General features: G+C 37.0%; 4 protein-coding genes across 4 annotated transcripts; 1 reads left to right on the top strand and 3 right to left on the bottom strand.

Annotated features, from left to right (window-relative positions):
• Positions 1–437: 437 nt before the first annotated feature.
• On the top strand, positions 438–2,089 carry LOC128954824 (dehydrogenase/reductase SDR family member 4-like). The gene is made up of 7 exons (XM_054300424.1): positions 438–824; positions 912–974; positions 1,063–1,177; positions 1,259–1,336; positions 1,409–1,432; positions 1,524–1,831; positions 1,943–2,089. Exons 1-7 carry the CDS (start codon positions 643–645, stop codon positions 2,055–2,057), a joined length of 885 nt encoding a protein of 294 aa, XP_054156399.1. The 5' UTR covers positions 438–642; the 3' UTR covers positions 2,058–2,089.
• Positions 2,090–3,774: 1,685 nt separating this feature from the next.
• LOC128954808 (long-chain-fatty-acid--CoA ligase 4-like) lies at positions 3,775–6,749 on the bottom strand. The gene is made up of 5 exons (XM_054300407.1): positions 5,998–6,749; positions 5,509–5,889; positions 4,817–5,379; positions 4,380–4,748; positions 3,775–4,299 (listed from the first exon to the last, which is right to left on the bottom strand). Exons 1-5 carry the CDS (start codon positions 6,377–6,379, stop codon positions 3,880–3,882), a joined length of 2,115 nt encoding a protein of 704 aa, XP_054156382.1. The 5' UTR covers positions 6,380–6,749; the 3' UTR covers positions 3,775–3,879.
• A 1,996-nt stretch (positions 6,750–8,745) lies between these two features.
• On the bottom strand, positions 8,746–9,271 carry LOC128954698 (dehydrogenase/reductase SDR family member 4-like). The gene is made up of 3 exons (XM_054300296.1): positions 9,254–9,271; positions 9,149–9,172; positions 8,746–9,057 (listed from the first exon to the last, which is right to left on the bottom strand). Exons 1-3 carry the CDS (start codon positions 9,269–9,271, stop codon positions 8,746–8,748), a joined length of 354 nt encoding a protein of 117 aa, XP_054156271.1.
• Positions 9,272–10,352: 1,081 nt separating this feature from the next.
• Positions 10,353–13,365, bottom strand: LOC128954806 (long-chain-fatty-acid--CoA ligase 4-like). The gene is made up of 5 exons (XM_054300405.1): positions 12,652–13,365; positions 12,160–12,546; positions 11,468–12,030; positions 11,031–11,399; positions 10,353–10,950 (listed from the first exon to the last, which is right to left on the bottom strand). Exons 1-5 carry the CDS (start codon positions 13,148–13,150, stop codon positions 10,531–10,533), a joined length of 2,238 nt encoding a protein of 745 aa, XP_054156380.1. The 5' UTR covers positions 13,151–13,365; the 3' UTR covers positions 10,353–10,530.
• Between the last annotated feature and the right edge of the window lie 537 nt (positions 13,366–13,902).

Below are 13,902 nucleotides of genomic sequence, written 5' to 3'. Positions count from 1 at the left end.
TAATTATTACTATATAATTATTTTTATATTTTAAAAAAAACATTTTTATTATATTTAATCTACTATGAAAACAAAAATTAATCTGCATCATATATTTTTGTTTATTGTAAATTTTAGTGTCATTTAATACTAAATTATTTAATAATAAGAAAATAATACTCCCCCCCCCCAAATAATATAATTGAACGTCCTTTATGGAGGGGGTATTGTTTATTAACAACAACAAAAAATCAAAAATATACATACAGTAAATTTTACATGTATAAAAATATATTTAAACTATATTAAGATATTTATTTAATTATTATTTTTAAAGTACAAATAATGCTCATTTAGTATCAAAATATATATATATATATATATATATATATATATATATACAGTATTTAAATCAAAGTACAAATGAGTACATTTTAAATTTGATAATAATTACTGTATAATAATTTTTCTAAGTTGTTACTAAACTAAACTTGGTACTAAATTTTTAAAACACACAAAATAACAACAAACAAAAAAATAACAATTGTTTTGTATTTAATTATCTAATTCATTGCATTTTTCCTGAAAAACCGGGTCCCGACACCTGCCTCCTCCCCCCCCCATCCCATCTATTAGTTCCCCCCCCCAAACGCGCTTCCATACATGTTATCTAACCGATTGACAACTTTTACTGTCGGACTATTACGATACCGACGACGACCACCACTATCGCTGACCCCAACAATGTCTGCCGCGGGTCGCGGATTGGCAACCGAAGCGGGCGGTGGTGTCCTTTGTCGTCGTTTGGTGGGTAAAGTAGCGGTCGTTACGGCTTCGACCGATGGGTAAGTACCGGTATATGTCAGACACGAGGTGGCGATTATTAAATCATATACTGTATTTACCCGCACTTTTTTATTGTCCCGCCACAGCATTGGCCTAGCAATAGCCCGTAGACTGGCCGCCGAAGGTGCCAAAGTGGTGGTCAGCAGCCGGTAATGCCTCCGATGTTATCCCAATCATACCAAACCATATCTCTCTATACTATTCATTAATATCGGCGTCTTTTTCGCCCCCATTTAGAAAGGAAAAGAACGTTTCGGCGACTGTCGATAAGCTTCGGGCCGACGGTCTGGACGTACGCGGCGTTGTCTGTCATGTGGCCAAAGCCGACGACCGAAATCGATTGATTCGTGAGGTCTGTGTGTGTGTGTGTGTCCACATAATAGCCGTTACAATACGTTTACGACTAATCCTATCGACTGAATTCAATTGACAGGCAGTGGACGGTTTCGGCGCACTGGACATTGTAGTGTCCAACGCAGCGGTCAACCCGGCAATGGGCGCCTTTCTCGATGTAATACAGAAATAAATATAATAATTACCGAATATTTTTTGTTTGTTAATGACATATATATATATTTTGTAGACCACTGAGGATGAGTTTGACAAAGTAATGCACATATCTAACCGAAACCTAAACACTTCTACAGTACTGTATATTGTCTAACACTGCTATCTACTAACTTCCGCCACACTTCCAGATACTTCAGGTCAACATCAAAGCCTCGTTTCTATTGACCCGCGAGGCCTATCCGCTCATGCGATCGGGCGGTTCGTTTACATACGTCTCATCTATCGGCGCCTATCAGCCATTTGGTCTGATCGGTGCCTATTCGGTGTCGAAGACGGCACTGCTAGGTCTGGCCAAAGCCGTTGCCCAGCAATCAGCCGATCGCCAGATACGGGCCAACTGTGTCTGTCCGGGTGTAATACGGACCCGATTTTCGCAGCCTCTCTGGCAGAGCAATGAGGCTATGACTGAAATCTGTCGACTCGTACCGGCCCAGAGGTCAGAGGCCATAAGCCAGAGACTATTGCATTCAATATATCCAAAATGTTAGGCTAAATGTCCAAAACTAATTCATGTGTCCGTCCAATCTGTTCCCACATATCTATACAGGATTGGCGAACCCGACGAAATTGCCGGCGTTGTAGCCTTTTTGGCCTCCGATGACGCCTCCTATGTTACCGGCGAGAGTGTGGTGGCCGCCGGCGGCTATTTTTCTCGCCTATAGATTATATATATAGTAATATATAATAACTTACTGTAGTATATACTAAATCTGTATAAATTGAAAATCAAATAAAATTTTTATAAAATATTTACAAACTAGCGTTGTTTATGACCAACTTTTTGTTGTTTTGAGCATGTACAGTTTGCATATATATATATATATTGCATATATATGTACAGTACATGTAAATATAATTGACTAAATTATTTGTAAATATTTACAACAACAAAAAATAAATTTGAATATAATTTTTTAAAATATTACAAAAAAAAAAATATTAAATATGTCTAAAAAAATTAAGTTTAAGCGACGCTCAGTAGCCAACAGTCCACTGTTGAGAACGCTTTTAATAAAACGTTTTAATAATTTAATTAATAATAATTTAATTAATAATAATACGATGTCTTCTTCAAGTGATCCATTCTTGTCTTCAATTGCCAACATTTCCGATATCATCGGTAACAACGACGGCAGCAATGACTCGCAAATAGTGTCATCGACGGTGGCAACTGAAGACTATAGAGCTCATTGCTTTAGATAAAAAAAAATATCTGAAACTCTGGATGAAAGAGATAAACTTAGCGAAGAGTTCGACAACAAAAAAAAATTAAGTACTGTATTACAGTCAGTGTTACCGTATTTCCATGCATTTGAATCCCATATTGAAAAACACAATAATAATTCACACATTTTTACTGTAAAAACTTATTTTCTCATATTTTGTTTTGTTTTTGTTTTTTTTTTGGTAACTTTTAGTAAATTAAAATCAAAACGCAAACTAATTGAGTCATTAATGTCACGAAAGAAGAAGAAGAAGAAGAAGGCGAGACAAGAAACTGATCCACAAATGGCTTCCTTGGAAGGAACAACATCTTCATGGATGTCATAAGTGACAATTTGACAGAAAGAAAATAGAAGATAGAATAAGATAAAGAATACTCAAGGCGATCGGTTGTCACCGGTAATTGTCTGGATCTTCGGTTACATTGCCGTCAAGTGGTCAGTCGGCCGCCGCCCGTCGCTAATTAGTCCGACCACACCGTCAACTAATTATAATTCATCGACGGATTCCGGTGGCGACGACTACTACATCATCTGATAATTTTTAGTTTTGTTTTTATTTTTGGAGTTTTTTTTTACTAATTTATCGCCTTATCTCTGATATATCGCCCCTCCCCCGCCTCCTATAGTTAATTATTATTTTATATTAATTTTGTTTTCAAAAATAATTAAACAAAATCATATTAACAAAATAAATGATTTTTTTTAAGAAAAAAAACAATATGTGTGTGTATTTTATTATTGTTAATAAATAATTGAAATTTTTTGTTTGTTTGTTTGGTTGAAAAATGTAAAAACAAAAACAATCCTTTTTTTTAATGATAATTATATATAAATATATATGAAATATATTTTTATAGATAAATACTACTAATGATAATAATAATAATAAAAATTATTTATATATATAAAAAAACAATCAATTAATAATTATAGACTTAATAGATATGTATAATAAAAAAAACAATAATAATTATCAATTAATTAAAAACTTTCTACAAATTCAATGTATTATTACTTCACTAACAAAAAAAAATAATAATAAAATCGATTTCCATAATAATAATAATAATAATAAATAATTCATGTCTTATATATCATATACAGTATTATATATTTATATATATATATATATATATATTATGAGACAATTAATTAATTAATTTAATTAATTAACTATTATTTTTAATTATAAATCACTTCTTCCTTCTCCTGCTTCTCCAGACATCACATTAATTCTTCGTTTTTTTTTTATTTTTCGCTACAGTTTTCGTTCGTATAGTCTATCGATATCCGACTGATAGTGATTCTGGATGTTCTTGCGCTTGATCTTCATAATAGGCGTAACCAAACCGTTAGCCGGTGTCCACTCATCCGGACACAGTTTGATGCGCACCGGTATCTCACGTTTAGGTAGACCCAGTTTGGTTGCCCATCTCATCAGATCCTTTTCCACATAGTCGACAATTGCCGGATTTGTACATAATTGACGCCATAGCGACCCGATATCGCCACCACCACCACCACCGCTGCCATTGTTGATGGTAGGCATCAGCTCTTTGGCTAATTGTTTAAGTGATACTGCATTCGGTATTATAAACGCTATTAAGTACTGCCTATAGGAGTCACCGTAGACACAGATATTGTCGACAAAGCGGTTATTTTTGAGCTCCGACTCGATCTATGAAATGAAAAAAAAAACAGATTACCATTAGTGACATCATATATATAACATTAAACAAACAAACAAACAGTACATACCTTTCCCAGTGAGACATACTCTCCGAATTGCAATTTAATTAAATCACGTTTCCGATCGACCACTTTAAACATGCCGTCGTCGGTCACTTCGAATATATCGCCCGTACGGAACCATCGGGTACCGTCTTCGGACACTTCGAACGCTTCCTGTGTCAGCTGCGGGCTCTTGTAGTAGCCCATTGCCACATTAGTTCCGCCGACCACCACTTCGCCACGGGCGCTCGGCTTGTCGTGTACAGTATAGCCGCCTTCGGGCCAGTTGACCAGTTTGACTTTGACGCCCGTATAAATCGAGCCGACACTACCGCTGCTCAGGTCATCGAAATCCTGTGCAATGACTGTGCCAAATGTTTCAGTAGTTCCGTATCCCTTTAATAGATAATTGGGAACCAAATTAGAAATAATAGGTGTGCGCTAAGAGGTTATTATATACATACCTGAGCCAACTTAATGTTAAGACAGGCCCGGACAAAATCGTGCGTATCGGACGTCAGTGCAGCGCCGCCGCTGACCACATGTTGAATTTGGCCGCCAAACTGTTCGCGAATTGATGTACAAATCAATCGGTCGATAATAGGCGTATGGAAACCGCTACGATTCCATTGGATCTTATAGTCGACGGCAAAGTCGAACAGCTGGCGAAATACGGTTCCCCTTTTAGCTACTTTTGTATTGATATCGCTGTGAATGCGATCCAATATCAACGGTACAAATGCGGCAATGGTTGGCCGCAACAATTTCAGATCACTGGTAACGCCAGGCAATAGTCCGGTACCCGAATCGGTTAGCGTATAGGGTGTTCCGTAGCCTATTTTAATGCCGCACGAAAACACATAGAATTCGGCATAAAATTCCAGTACATGTGTTAGGGGTAGGTATGCAATATAGGTTTGGTTGGGTGTATCCGACCATTGTTCCTGAGTGATGTCCAACGACATACACATGACAAACATAACCTGTTTGTGTGTTAGTATAACACCTTTGGGCACTCCGGTTGAGCCTAGAGTTTGATGGACGGGGAGAGGGAATGGAAACGGAGTTGAAATACAATTTTTTAGAAATTAATTAATTACCGGTAATTAATAATTAGTTAGTATTTAATTAAAATAGAAAGAGAGTATAGACATACCTGACGTGTACTGAATCAATGCGATATCATCTTCGCCTGGACTAACACCGACCAGATCGTCGGCCGATGACAGGCCATCCCTTTCGAGCTGTTCGAACGGAACCAAATCAACGTCCCATTTGGACAGTTCGACATCTGGTTCGCTGCCGCCGCCGACACTACTGCTCCGTCTATAGTCCAACTCGATATAGATAATCGTCTCGACAGTTGGCAATCGATTGCGAAATTTGGCAAACTTTGCCAACTGGTCTTCGGTGGTAACAATATGTGTTACCTGGACTTCATTGATACCGTAGATCAGTGCCTCGTCGCCCAGTGTTGTATACAGTGTACTGATGGCTGCGCCGATACGAAAAACGGCCTGAGCTGTTAGGAACCACTCTGTATGTAGAGATAAAAAAACAAGACATCAAACTATAAGATATCTATCGTCTCTAAATCAACCAATTAGTTGGCCATCAAGTAGTAGTAGTAGTAGTAAATACAAACCGAGACGAGTGTCGCAAACAATCAAAACAACATCTTTGGGTTTAACACTATTGAGTAACAGTCCGCGACTGATGGCCGCAATCCTATAGTCAACTTCGCGTCGGCTAAGCCACTGATAGTCACTTAATCGCCACTTTTTCATTACTTTGCCGTCCCGTTGTTTGACCAATTCTTCGGCCAGTATACGCCGATAGCCGAGACACGGTTCGTCTGGCGAGTTCATTGTCAGCGATCGTTGCTGAGCTTCGGGTATTGTCCGACAGTCGTGCAGATAGTGTTTCGCTGGCCGATCGTCGACCGGAATACGGATCGTCGGGATTCTCGCGTCGGGCACGCCTTCGATGGGCTTTGGGTAACGCCAGACACGGCTGTTGTACGGCATAATAGATACCGTAGGTCAGGTAGGTATAGATAAACACCAGTGTCTTGATTATGGCCACAATTACCGAAAACTCGTCCGGTTTGCCGTCGTTTGGCTCCATATTTGTTTGAATCCCGAGTCTCTTAGTATAGTGACATCCCGACTGATAGTGATCTGATAGGATGTTCTTGCGCTTGATCTTCAAATAATAGGTGTGTAACCAAACCTGTAGGCCGGTGTCCACTCATCCGTGGCACCGCTGGTAACTCACGTTTGGGCACACAGTTTGGTAGGACATCTCATCAGATCCTTTACCACATAGTCGACAATTGCCCGGATTTTTAAATAACTGACGCCATAGCGAACTTGATATTACATTACATTATATATTTGTCTATAGAATGTGTGTATTCAATAAAAGCACAAACTTTTTTTTACTAAAATAAAAATTTCTAAAATTAACGTTATTTATGACCAATTTATTGCTGTATTTGAACATGTACACTTTTCAAGATTATCTGAATTCTACATTTCTGACTGTCTGACTGTCTGACTGTCTGACTGTCTGACTGTCTGACTGTCTGACTGTCTGACTGTCTGTCTGACTGTCTGACTGTCTGACTGTCTGACTGTCTGACTGTCTGACTGTCTGACTGTCTGACTGTCTGACTGTCTGACTGTCTGACTGTCTGACTGTCTGACTGTCTGACTGTCTGACTGTCTGACTGTCTGACTGTCTGACTGTCTGACTGTCTGACTGTCTGACTGTCTGACTGTCTGACTGTCTGACTGTCTGACTGTCTGACTGTCTGACTGTCTGACTGTCTGACTGTCTGACTGTCTGACTGTCTGACTGTCTGACTGTCTGACTGTCTGAGATTATCTTTTAGTTTCGGATTTAGAAAATTTTTATTTCCAATTTGAATAAAACAGAAAAATAAGATATTTAGATCAGCATTGAAATTATAATATCTCTTTAGAAACAAAGAATATGATGGCCAAAGTAAAAAAATATATATTAGATATTTAAGTTTAGATTTGTGCTAAACATAAAAAACTATCCAGCAACATTGAAAAATGGCTTTAATGTTAAAAAAAAAATAAAGAAAAAATCTATTAAATATTTTTGTAAATTATAAAATGGCGGATAATTTTCAAAATATTTAATTTTATTTAACGTAAAATTATTTTAGTGAATAAATTAAATGTATAAACATTAAGATATTTGTCTAAAAATCCGAAATACTTTTAAAAAACATGAGTAATATAGTAATAATAGTACATTACTAGTAAAATATTACAAGTAATAGTTAGTGTAGTGTTATTATATTTTTCTATTTATTGATCTATTTATTGATTTATAGATAGAGAATTTTGTTTATTAAATTTCTAATTTAGTTTTTTATAATTGTATTTTTGATTTATTTTTAATAAAAAACTATATTTATGTTTTAGTTTTTTTACATTTGGTAATCCTACTTGTGATGTCACACTATTATCAGTACCTACACTATTACTGTTACTATACACTGTTGATATAGCAATTTATAAAAACAATAATGAGTTCATATGAAAATGCTTTGTAGCATTCTCAACTGGTTTATTATTTACATTTTATACTTGTTTGCAAATACAAGTCATAAACTCTATTATTTAAATAAAAAGTTAAACTCTTAAACTTTAAATCAAAATAATTTCCATTTATTTCATTTGATAATAATTTTATCAAAAAAATTATGTCTAATAAAAATTGTTTCAAAAGGCGCGTAAAGAAGTCAAAACATAATTCACTTCTAAATAATATATTAATCAAACAGTTTAGGAAAACATTAATTTTTTCAAATTATAATATCAATAATCATATAATGAGTGACCAAACATCAGATGAAACTCAAGTGTCATCGACAGTGACGGCCAGTGCGATAAAAACCATATCTCTCGAGGAAGAGATTAGTAAAATAATGGCCAAAATGAATGAAACCAAATCAAAAATACATGACATGAATGAAGAGTATAACTCCATGAATGAGGAACTCATGTAATACTACTACGACTACTACTACTACTAATACTATTTGATTTGATCCATAAATTTATTTTTTTTATTAATTCCAGTAAACTTAAGTCCAAACGAAAGATAAAAGAATCCCAAAGGCCTCGTAAAAGACGACCACAAGAAGTTGATCCTCATTTAGATGAAGAAACAGACAATGCTATGGAAGGCACGTCTTCGGGAACACAAGTACTATAAATCGTTACATCTCTCTCTCTCTCTCTCTCTCTCTCTCTCTCTCTCTCTCTCTCTCTCTCTCTCTCTCTCTCTCTCTCTCTCTCTCTCTCTCTCTCTCTCTCTCTCTCTCTCTCTCTATTTCTTTCAATTCTCTCTCTTACCTCTGGGCCGGTACGAGTCGACAGATTTCAGCCATAGCCTCATCGCTCTGCCAGAAAGGCTGAGAAAATCGGGTCCGTATTATACCCGGACAGACACAGTTGGCCCGTATCTGGCGATCGGCCGATTGCTGGGCAACGGCTTTGGCCAGACCTAGCAGTGCCGTCTTCGACACCGAATAGGCACCGATCAGACAGAATGGCTGATAGGCGCCGATAGATGAGACGTATGTAAACGAACCGCCCGATCGCATGAGCGGATAGGCCTCGCGGGTCAATAGAAACGAGGCTTTGATGTTGACCTGAAGTATCTGGAAGTGTGGCGGAAGTTAGTAGATAGCAATGTTAGACAATATACAGTACTGTAGAAGTGTTTAGGTTTCGGTTAGATATGTGTATTACTTTGTCAAACTCATCCTCAGTGGTCTACAAAAAATATATATAAATATATTAATGTCATTAACAAACAAAATTATTCGGTAATTATTATATTTATTTCGGTATTACATCGAGAAAAGCGCCCATTGCCGGGTTGACCGCTGCGTTGGACACTACAATGTCCAGTGCGCCGAAACCGTCCACTGCCTGTCAATTGAATTTAGTCGATAGGGTTAGTCATAAACGTATTATAACGGCTATTATGTGAACACACAGACCTATATACTGTATATTAATTTAATAAAAAAAATTATTCGGTTCCTCTATTCAACCGGCCCTATACCCCCACTTTCATCCCAAAACCATTTTATATAATATTATTATTTATTTATATTTAAAATTAATTTTTGTCTACAATTTTAGTCTTCAGCTGTTCAGACATCGCTATACGGCTCCGGATTAGTCATGAGTGATAGTCTGACTGAAAAAATAGTGACACAGAATAAAATAATCGAAGATGAAGAATATGACGCCGATCGCTCTTCATCGGTATTATCTGGATCTTCGGCTACATTACCGCCTAGTGGACAGTCAGCCGCCGCCGCCGTCTCTATTAGTCCGCCCACTTCGCCATCAAGTGGTCAATCGGGCGCCACATCTATTAGTCCGAACACAAGTATTCACAATACATCCAATGATTCGGCGACGACCACGACATCTGATAATTTGTAGTTTTTAATAAGTTTATCCCTGATCTCTGATATCTTCCCCCCTCCCCTCTATAGATTTTGTATTTTATATTTTTTTCAAAAAATAATTAAATAAATCATAAAAACGTTTTTAAGAAAAAAAAACAATATGTGTGTGTATTTTATTATTGTTAATAAATAATTGAAATTTTTTGTTTGTTTGTTTGGTTGAAAAATGTAAAAACAAAAACAATCCTTTTTTTTAATGATAATTATATATAAATATATATGAAATATATTTTTATCGATAAATACTACTAATGATAATAATAATAATAAAAATTATTTATATATATAAAAAAACAATCAATTAATAATTATAGACTTAATAGATATGTATAAAAAAAAACAATAATAATTATCAATTAATTAAAAACTTTCTACAAATTCAATGTATTATTACTTCACTAACAAAAAAAAATAATAATAATAATAAAATCGATTTCCATAATAATAATAATAATAATAAATAATTCATGTCTTATATATCATATACAGTATTATATATTTATATATATATATATTTATATATATATTATGAGACAATTAATTAATTAATTTAATTAATTAACTATTATTTTTAATTATAAATCACTTCTTCCTTTTCCTCCTTCTCCTCCAGACATCACATTAACTCTTCGTTTTTTTTTTTTTTCGCTACAGTTTTCGTTCGTATAGTCTATCGATATCCGACTGATAGTGATTCTGTATGTTCTTGCGCTTGATCTTCATAATAGGCGTAACCAAACCGTTAGCCGGTGTCCACTCGTCTGGACACAGTTTGATGCGCACCGGTATCTCACGTTTAGGTAGACCCAGTTTGGTTGCCCATCTCATCAGATCCTTTTCCACATAGTCGACAATTGCCGGATTTGTACATAATTGACGCCATAGCGACCCGATATCGCCACCACCACCACCACCGCTGCCGTTGTTGATGGTAGGCATCAGCTCTTTGGCTAATTGTTTAAGTGATACTGCATTCGGTATTATAAACGCTATTAAGTACTGCCTATAGGAGTCACCGTAGACACAGATATTGTCGACAAAGCGGTTATTTTTGAGCTCCGACTCGATCTATGAAATGAAAAAAAAAACAGATTACCATTAGTGACATCATATATATAACATTAAACAAACAAACAAACAGTACATACCTTTCCCAGTGAGACATACTCTCCGAATTGCAATTTAATTAAATCACGTTTCCGATCGACCACTTTAAACATGCCGTCGTCGGTCACTTCGAATATATCGCCCGTACGGAACCATCGGGTACCGTCTTCGGACACTTCGAACGCTTCCTGTGTCAGCTGCGGGCTCTTGTAGTAGCCCATTGCCACATTAGTTCCGCCGACCACCACTTCGCCACGGGCGCTCGGCTTGTCGTGTACAGTATAGCCGCCTTCGGGCCAGTTGACCAGTTTGACTTTGACGCCCGTATAAATCGAGCCGACACTACCGCTGCTCAGGTCATCGAAATCCTGTGCAATGACTGTGCCAAATGTTTCAGTAGTTCCGTATCCCTTTAATAGATAATTGGGAACCAAATTAGAAATAATAGGTGTGCGCTAAGAGGTTATTATATACATACCTGAGCCAACTTAATGTTAAGACAGGCCCGGACAAAATCGTGCGTATCGGACGTCAGTGCAGCGCCGCCGCTGACCACATGTTGAATTTGGCCGCCAAACTGTTCGCGAATTGATGTACAAATCAATCGGTCGATAATAGGCGTATGGAAACCGCTACGATTCCATTGGATCTTATAGTCGACGGCAAAGTCGAACAGCTGGCGAAATACGGTTCCCCTTTTAGCTACTTTTGTATTGATATCGCTGTGAATGCGATCCAATATCAACGGTACAAATGCGGCAATGGTTGGCCGCAACAATTTCAGATCACTGGTAACGCCAGGCAATAGTCCGGTACCCGAATCGGTTAGCGTATAGGGTGTTCCGTAGCCTATTTTAATGCCGCACGAAAACACATAGAATTCGGCATAAAATTCCAGTACATGTGTTAGGGGTAGGTATGCAATATAGGTTTGGTTGGGTGTATCCGACCATTGTTCCTGAGTGATGTCCAACGACATACACATGACAAACATAACCTGTTTGTGTGTTAGTATAACACCTTTGGGCACTCCGGTTGAGCCTAGAGTTTGATGGACGGGGAGAGGGAATGGAAACGGAGTTGAAATACAATTTTTTAGAAATTAATTAATTACCGGTAATTAATAATTAGTTAGTATTTAATTAAAATAGAAAGAGAGTATAGACATACCTGACGTGTACTGAATCAATGCGATATCATCTTCGCCTGGACTAACACCGACCAGATTTTTGTCGTCGGCCGATGACAGGCCATCCCTTTCGAGCTGTTCGAACGGAACCAAATCAACGTCCCATTTGGACAGTTCGACATCTGGTTCGCTGCCGCCGCCGACACTACTGCTCCGTCTATAGTCCAACTCGATATAGATAATCGTCTCGACAGTTGGCAATCGATTGCGAAATTTGGCAAACTTTGCCAACTGGTCTTCGGTGGTAACAATATGTGTTACCTGGACTTCATTGATACCGTAGATCAGGGCTTCGTCGCCCAGTGTTGTATACAGTGTACTGATGGCTGCGCCGATACGAAAAACGGCCTGAGCTGTGAGGAACCACTCTGTATGTAGAGATAAAAAAACAAGACATTAAACTATAAGATATCAATCGTCTCTAAATCAACCAATTAGTTGGCCATCAAGTAGTAGTAGTAGTAAATACAAACCGAGACGAGTGTCGCAAACAATCAAAACAACATCTTTGGGTTTAACGCCATTGAGTAACAGACCGCGACTGATGGCCGCAATCCTATCGTCAACTTCGCGTCGGCTGAGCCACTGATAGTCACTCAATCGCCACTTTTTCATTACTTTGCCGTCCCGTTGTTTGACCGATTCTTCGGCCAGTATACGCCGATAGCCGAGACACGGTTCGTCTGGCGAGTTCATTGTCAGCGATCGTTGCTGAGCTTCGGGTATTGTCCGACAGTCGTGCAGATAGTGTTTCGCTGGTCGATCGTCGACCGGAATCGGTATCCACGGCGAGTAGGGATCGTCGGGATTCTCGCGTCGGGCACGCCTTCGATGGGCTTTGGCCAACGCCAGCCACGGCTGTTGTACGGCATAGTAGATACCGTAGGTCAGGTAGGTATAGACAAACACCAGTGTCTTGATTATGGCCACAATTACCGAAAACTCGTCCGGTTTGCCGTCGTTTGGCTCCATATTTGTTTGAATCCCGAGTGTATAGTCTTTTGTATTGTTGTGGTTGTCGTCGATGTCTTTGGATGTCTACGGCGCTGACGATGACTATATAGTCGAAGAAGTGGTGATTTTTTGGAATTCAGTGGTCACTGTTGTTGTTGTCGATGTTATTATCGGGTAATGGGATGTACTCTACAAACACATACCTCTCTCTAATCTTCACAAACACACAGTTATTATTAAATTAATTAATTAATTATAATATAAAACACAATCAAACAAAAAGTTAAGGATTTTTTTTCAGTATTTTTTTTTTAGTTTTTAATTATTTTATGAAATCGTATGAATCATATCATAATATCTATTATTAAAACGTTTTTTTTTTAAAAATTATTATTAATAATAAAAACCCCAAAATAAAAATTTGTTCATAACTTGTATTTATTTTTTGTATTATTATTATTACTTTAAAATGTTTTTCACTGAAGAAAAATGTGTTTTATATTTATAATTATTTAAAATTTATTTATATTTTTTTTTATTCATATATTATTATTGTATGTATGAATCAAATCACTAAATCACACGACACTTATCTATATCTCTCTCTCAATACATAACACAACACACTATTGGACGCCTCATATGATTATATGGTTATACAGAGTACAGTACAGTATGTATACATGTATTCATGCGATTCATATATAACTTTTATACAACGTATATATATATATAGTATTATATAATACTACTGTTTATATGTATATATG

The sequence above is a fragment of the Oppia nitens genome, unplaced genomic scaffold (genome assembly GCF_028296485.1).
Source record: "Oppia nitens isolate AA-2021 unplaced genomic scaffold, nextdenovo-longstitch-racon4-pilon3 scaffold29_pilon_pilon_pilon, whole genome shotgun sequence".
NCBI classification, from domain to species: Eukaryota; Metazoa; Arthropoda; class Arachnida; order Sarcoptiformes; family Oppiidae; genus Oppia; species Oppia nitens.
Note: the sequence above shows the minus strand (reverse complement) of the source record. Positions and strands in the feature narration are given on the sequence as shown.

Bases quoted from the DNA above. Each gene is read 5' to 3' on its own strand.
- LOC128954824 (XM_054300424.1), top strand. From the start codon at position 643: ATGTTATCTAACCGATTGACAACTTTTACTGTCGGACTATTACGATAC. The intron at 1,337-1,408 runs GTAATACAGAAA...TATATTTTGTAG, and splicing joins CAATGGGCGCCTTTCTCGAT to ACCACTGAGGATGAGTTTGA. The intron at 1,832-1,942 runs GTCAGAGGCCAT...ATATCTATACAG, and splicing joins CGACTCGTACCGGCCCAGAG to GATTGGCGAACCCGACGAAA.
- LOC128954808 (XM_054300407.1), bottom strand. From the start codon at position 6,379: ATGCCGTACAACAGCCGTGTCTGGCGTTACCCAAAGCCCATCGAAGGC. The intron at 5,890-5,997 runs GTTTGTATTTAC...CTCTACATACAG, and splicing joins TGTTTGCGACACTCGTCTCG to AGTGGTTCCTAACAGCTCAG. The intron at 5,380-5,508 runs GTATGTCTATAC...ATCAAACTCTAG, and splicing joins ATTGATTCAGTACACGTCAG to GCTCAACCGGAGTGCCCAAA.
- LOC128954698 (XM_054300296.1), bottom strand. The intron at 9,058-9,148 runs GTAATACACATA...CCACACTTCCAG, and splicing joins CTGAGGATGAGTTTGACAAA to ATACTTCAGGTCAACATCAA.
- LOC128954806 (XM_054300405.1), bottom strand. From the start codon at position 13,150: ATGGAGCCAAACGACGGCAAACCGGACGAGTTTTCGGTAATTGTGGCC. The intron at 12,547-12,651 runs GTTTGTATTTAC...CTCTACATACAG, and splicing joins TGTTTGCGACACTCGTCTCG to AGTGGTTCCTCACAGCTCAG. The intron at 10,951-11,030 runs GTATGTACTGTT...TTCATTTCATAG, and splicing joins AGTATGTCTCACTGGGAAAG to ATCGAGTCGGAGCTCAAAAA.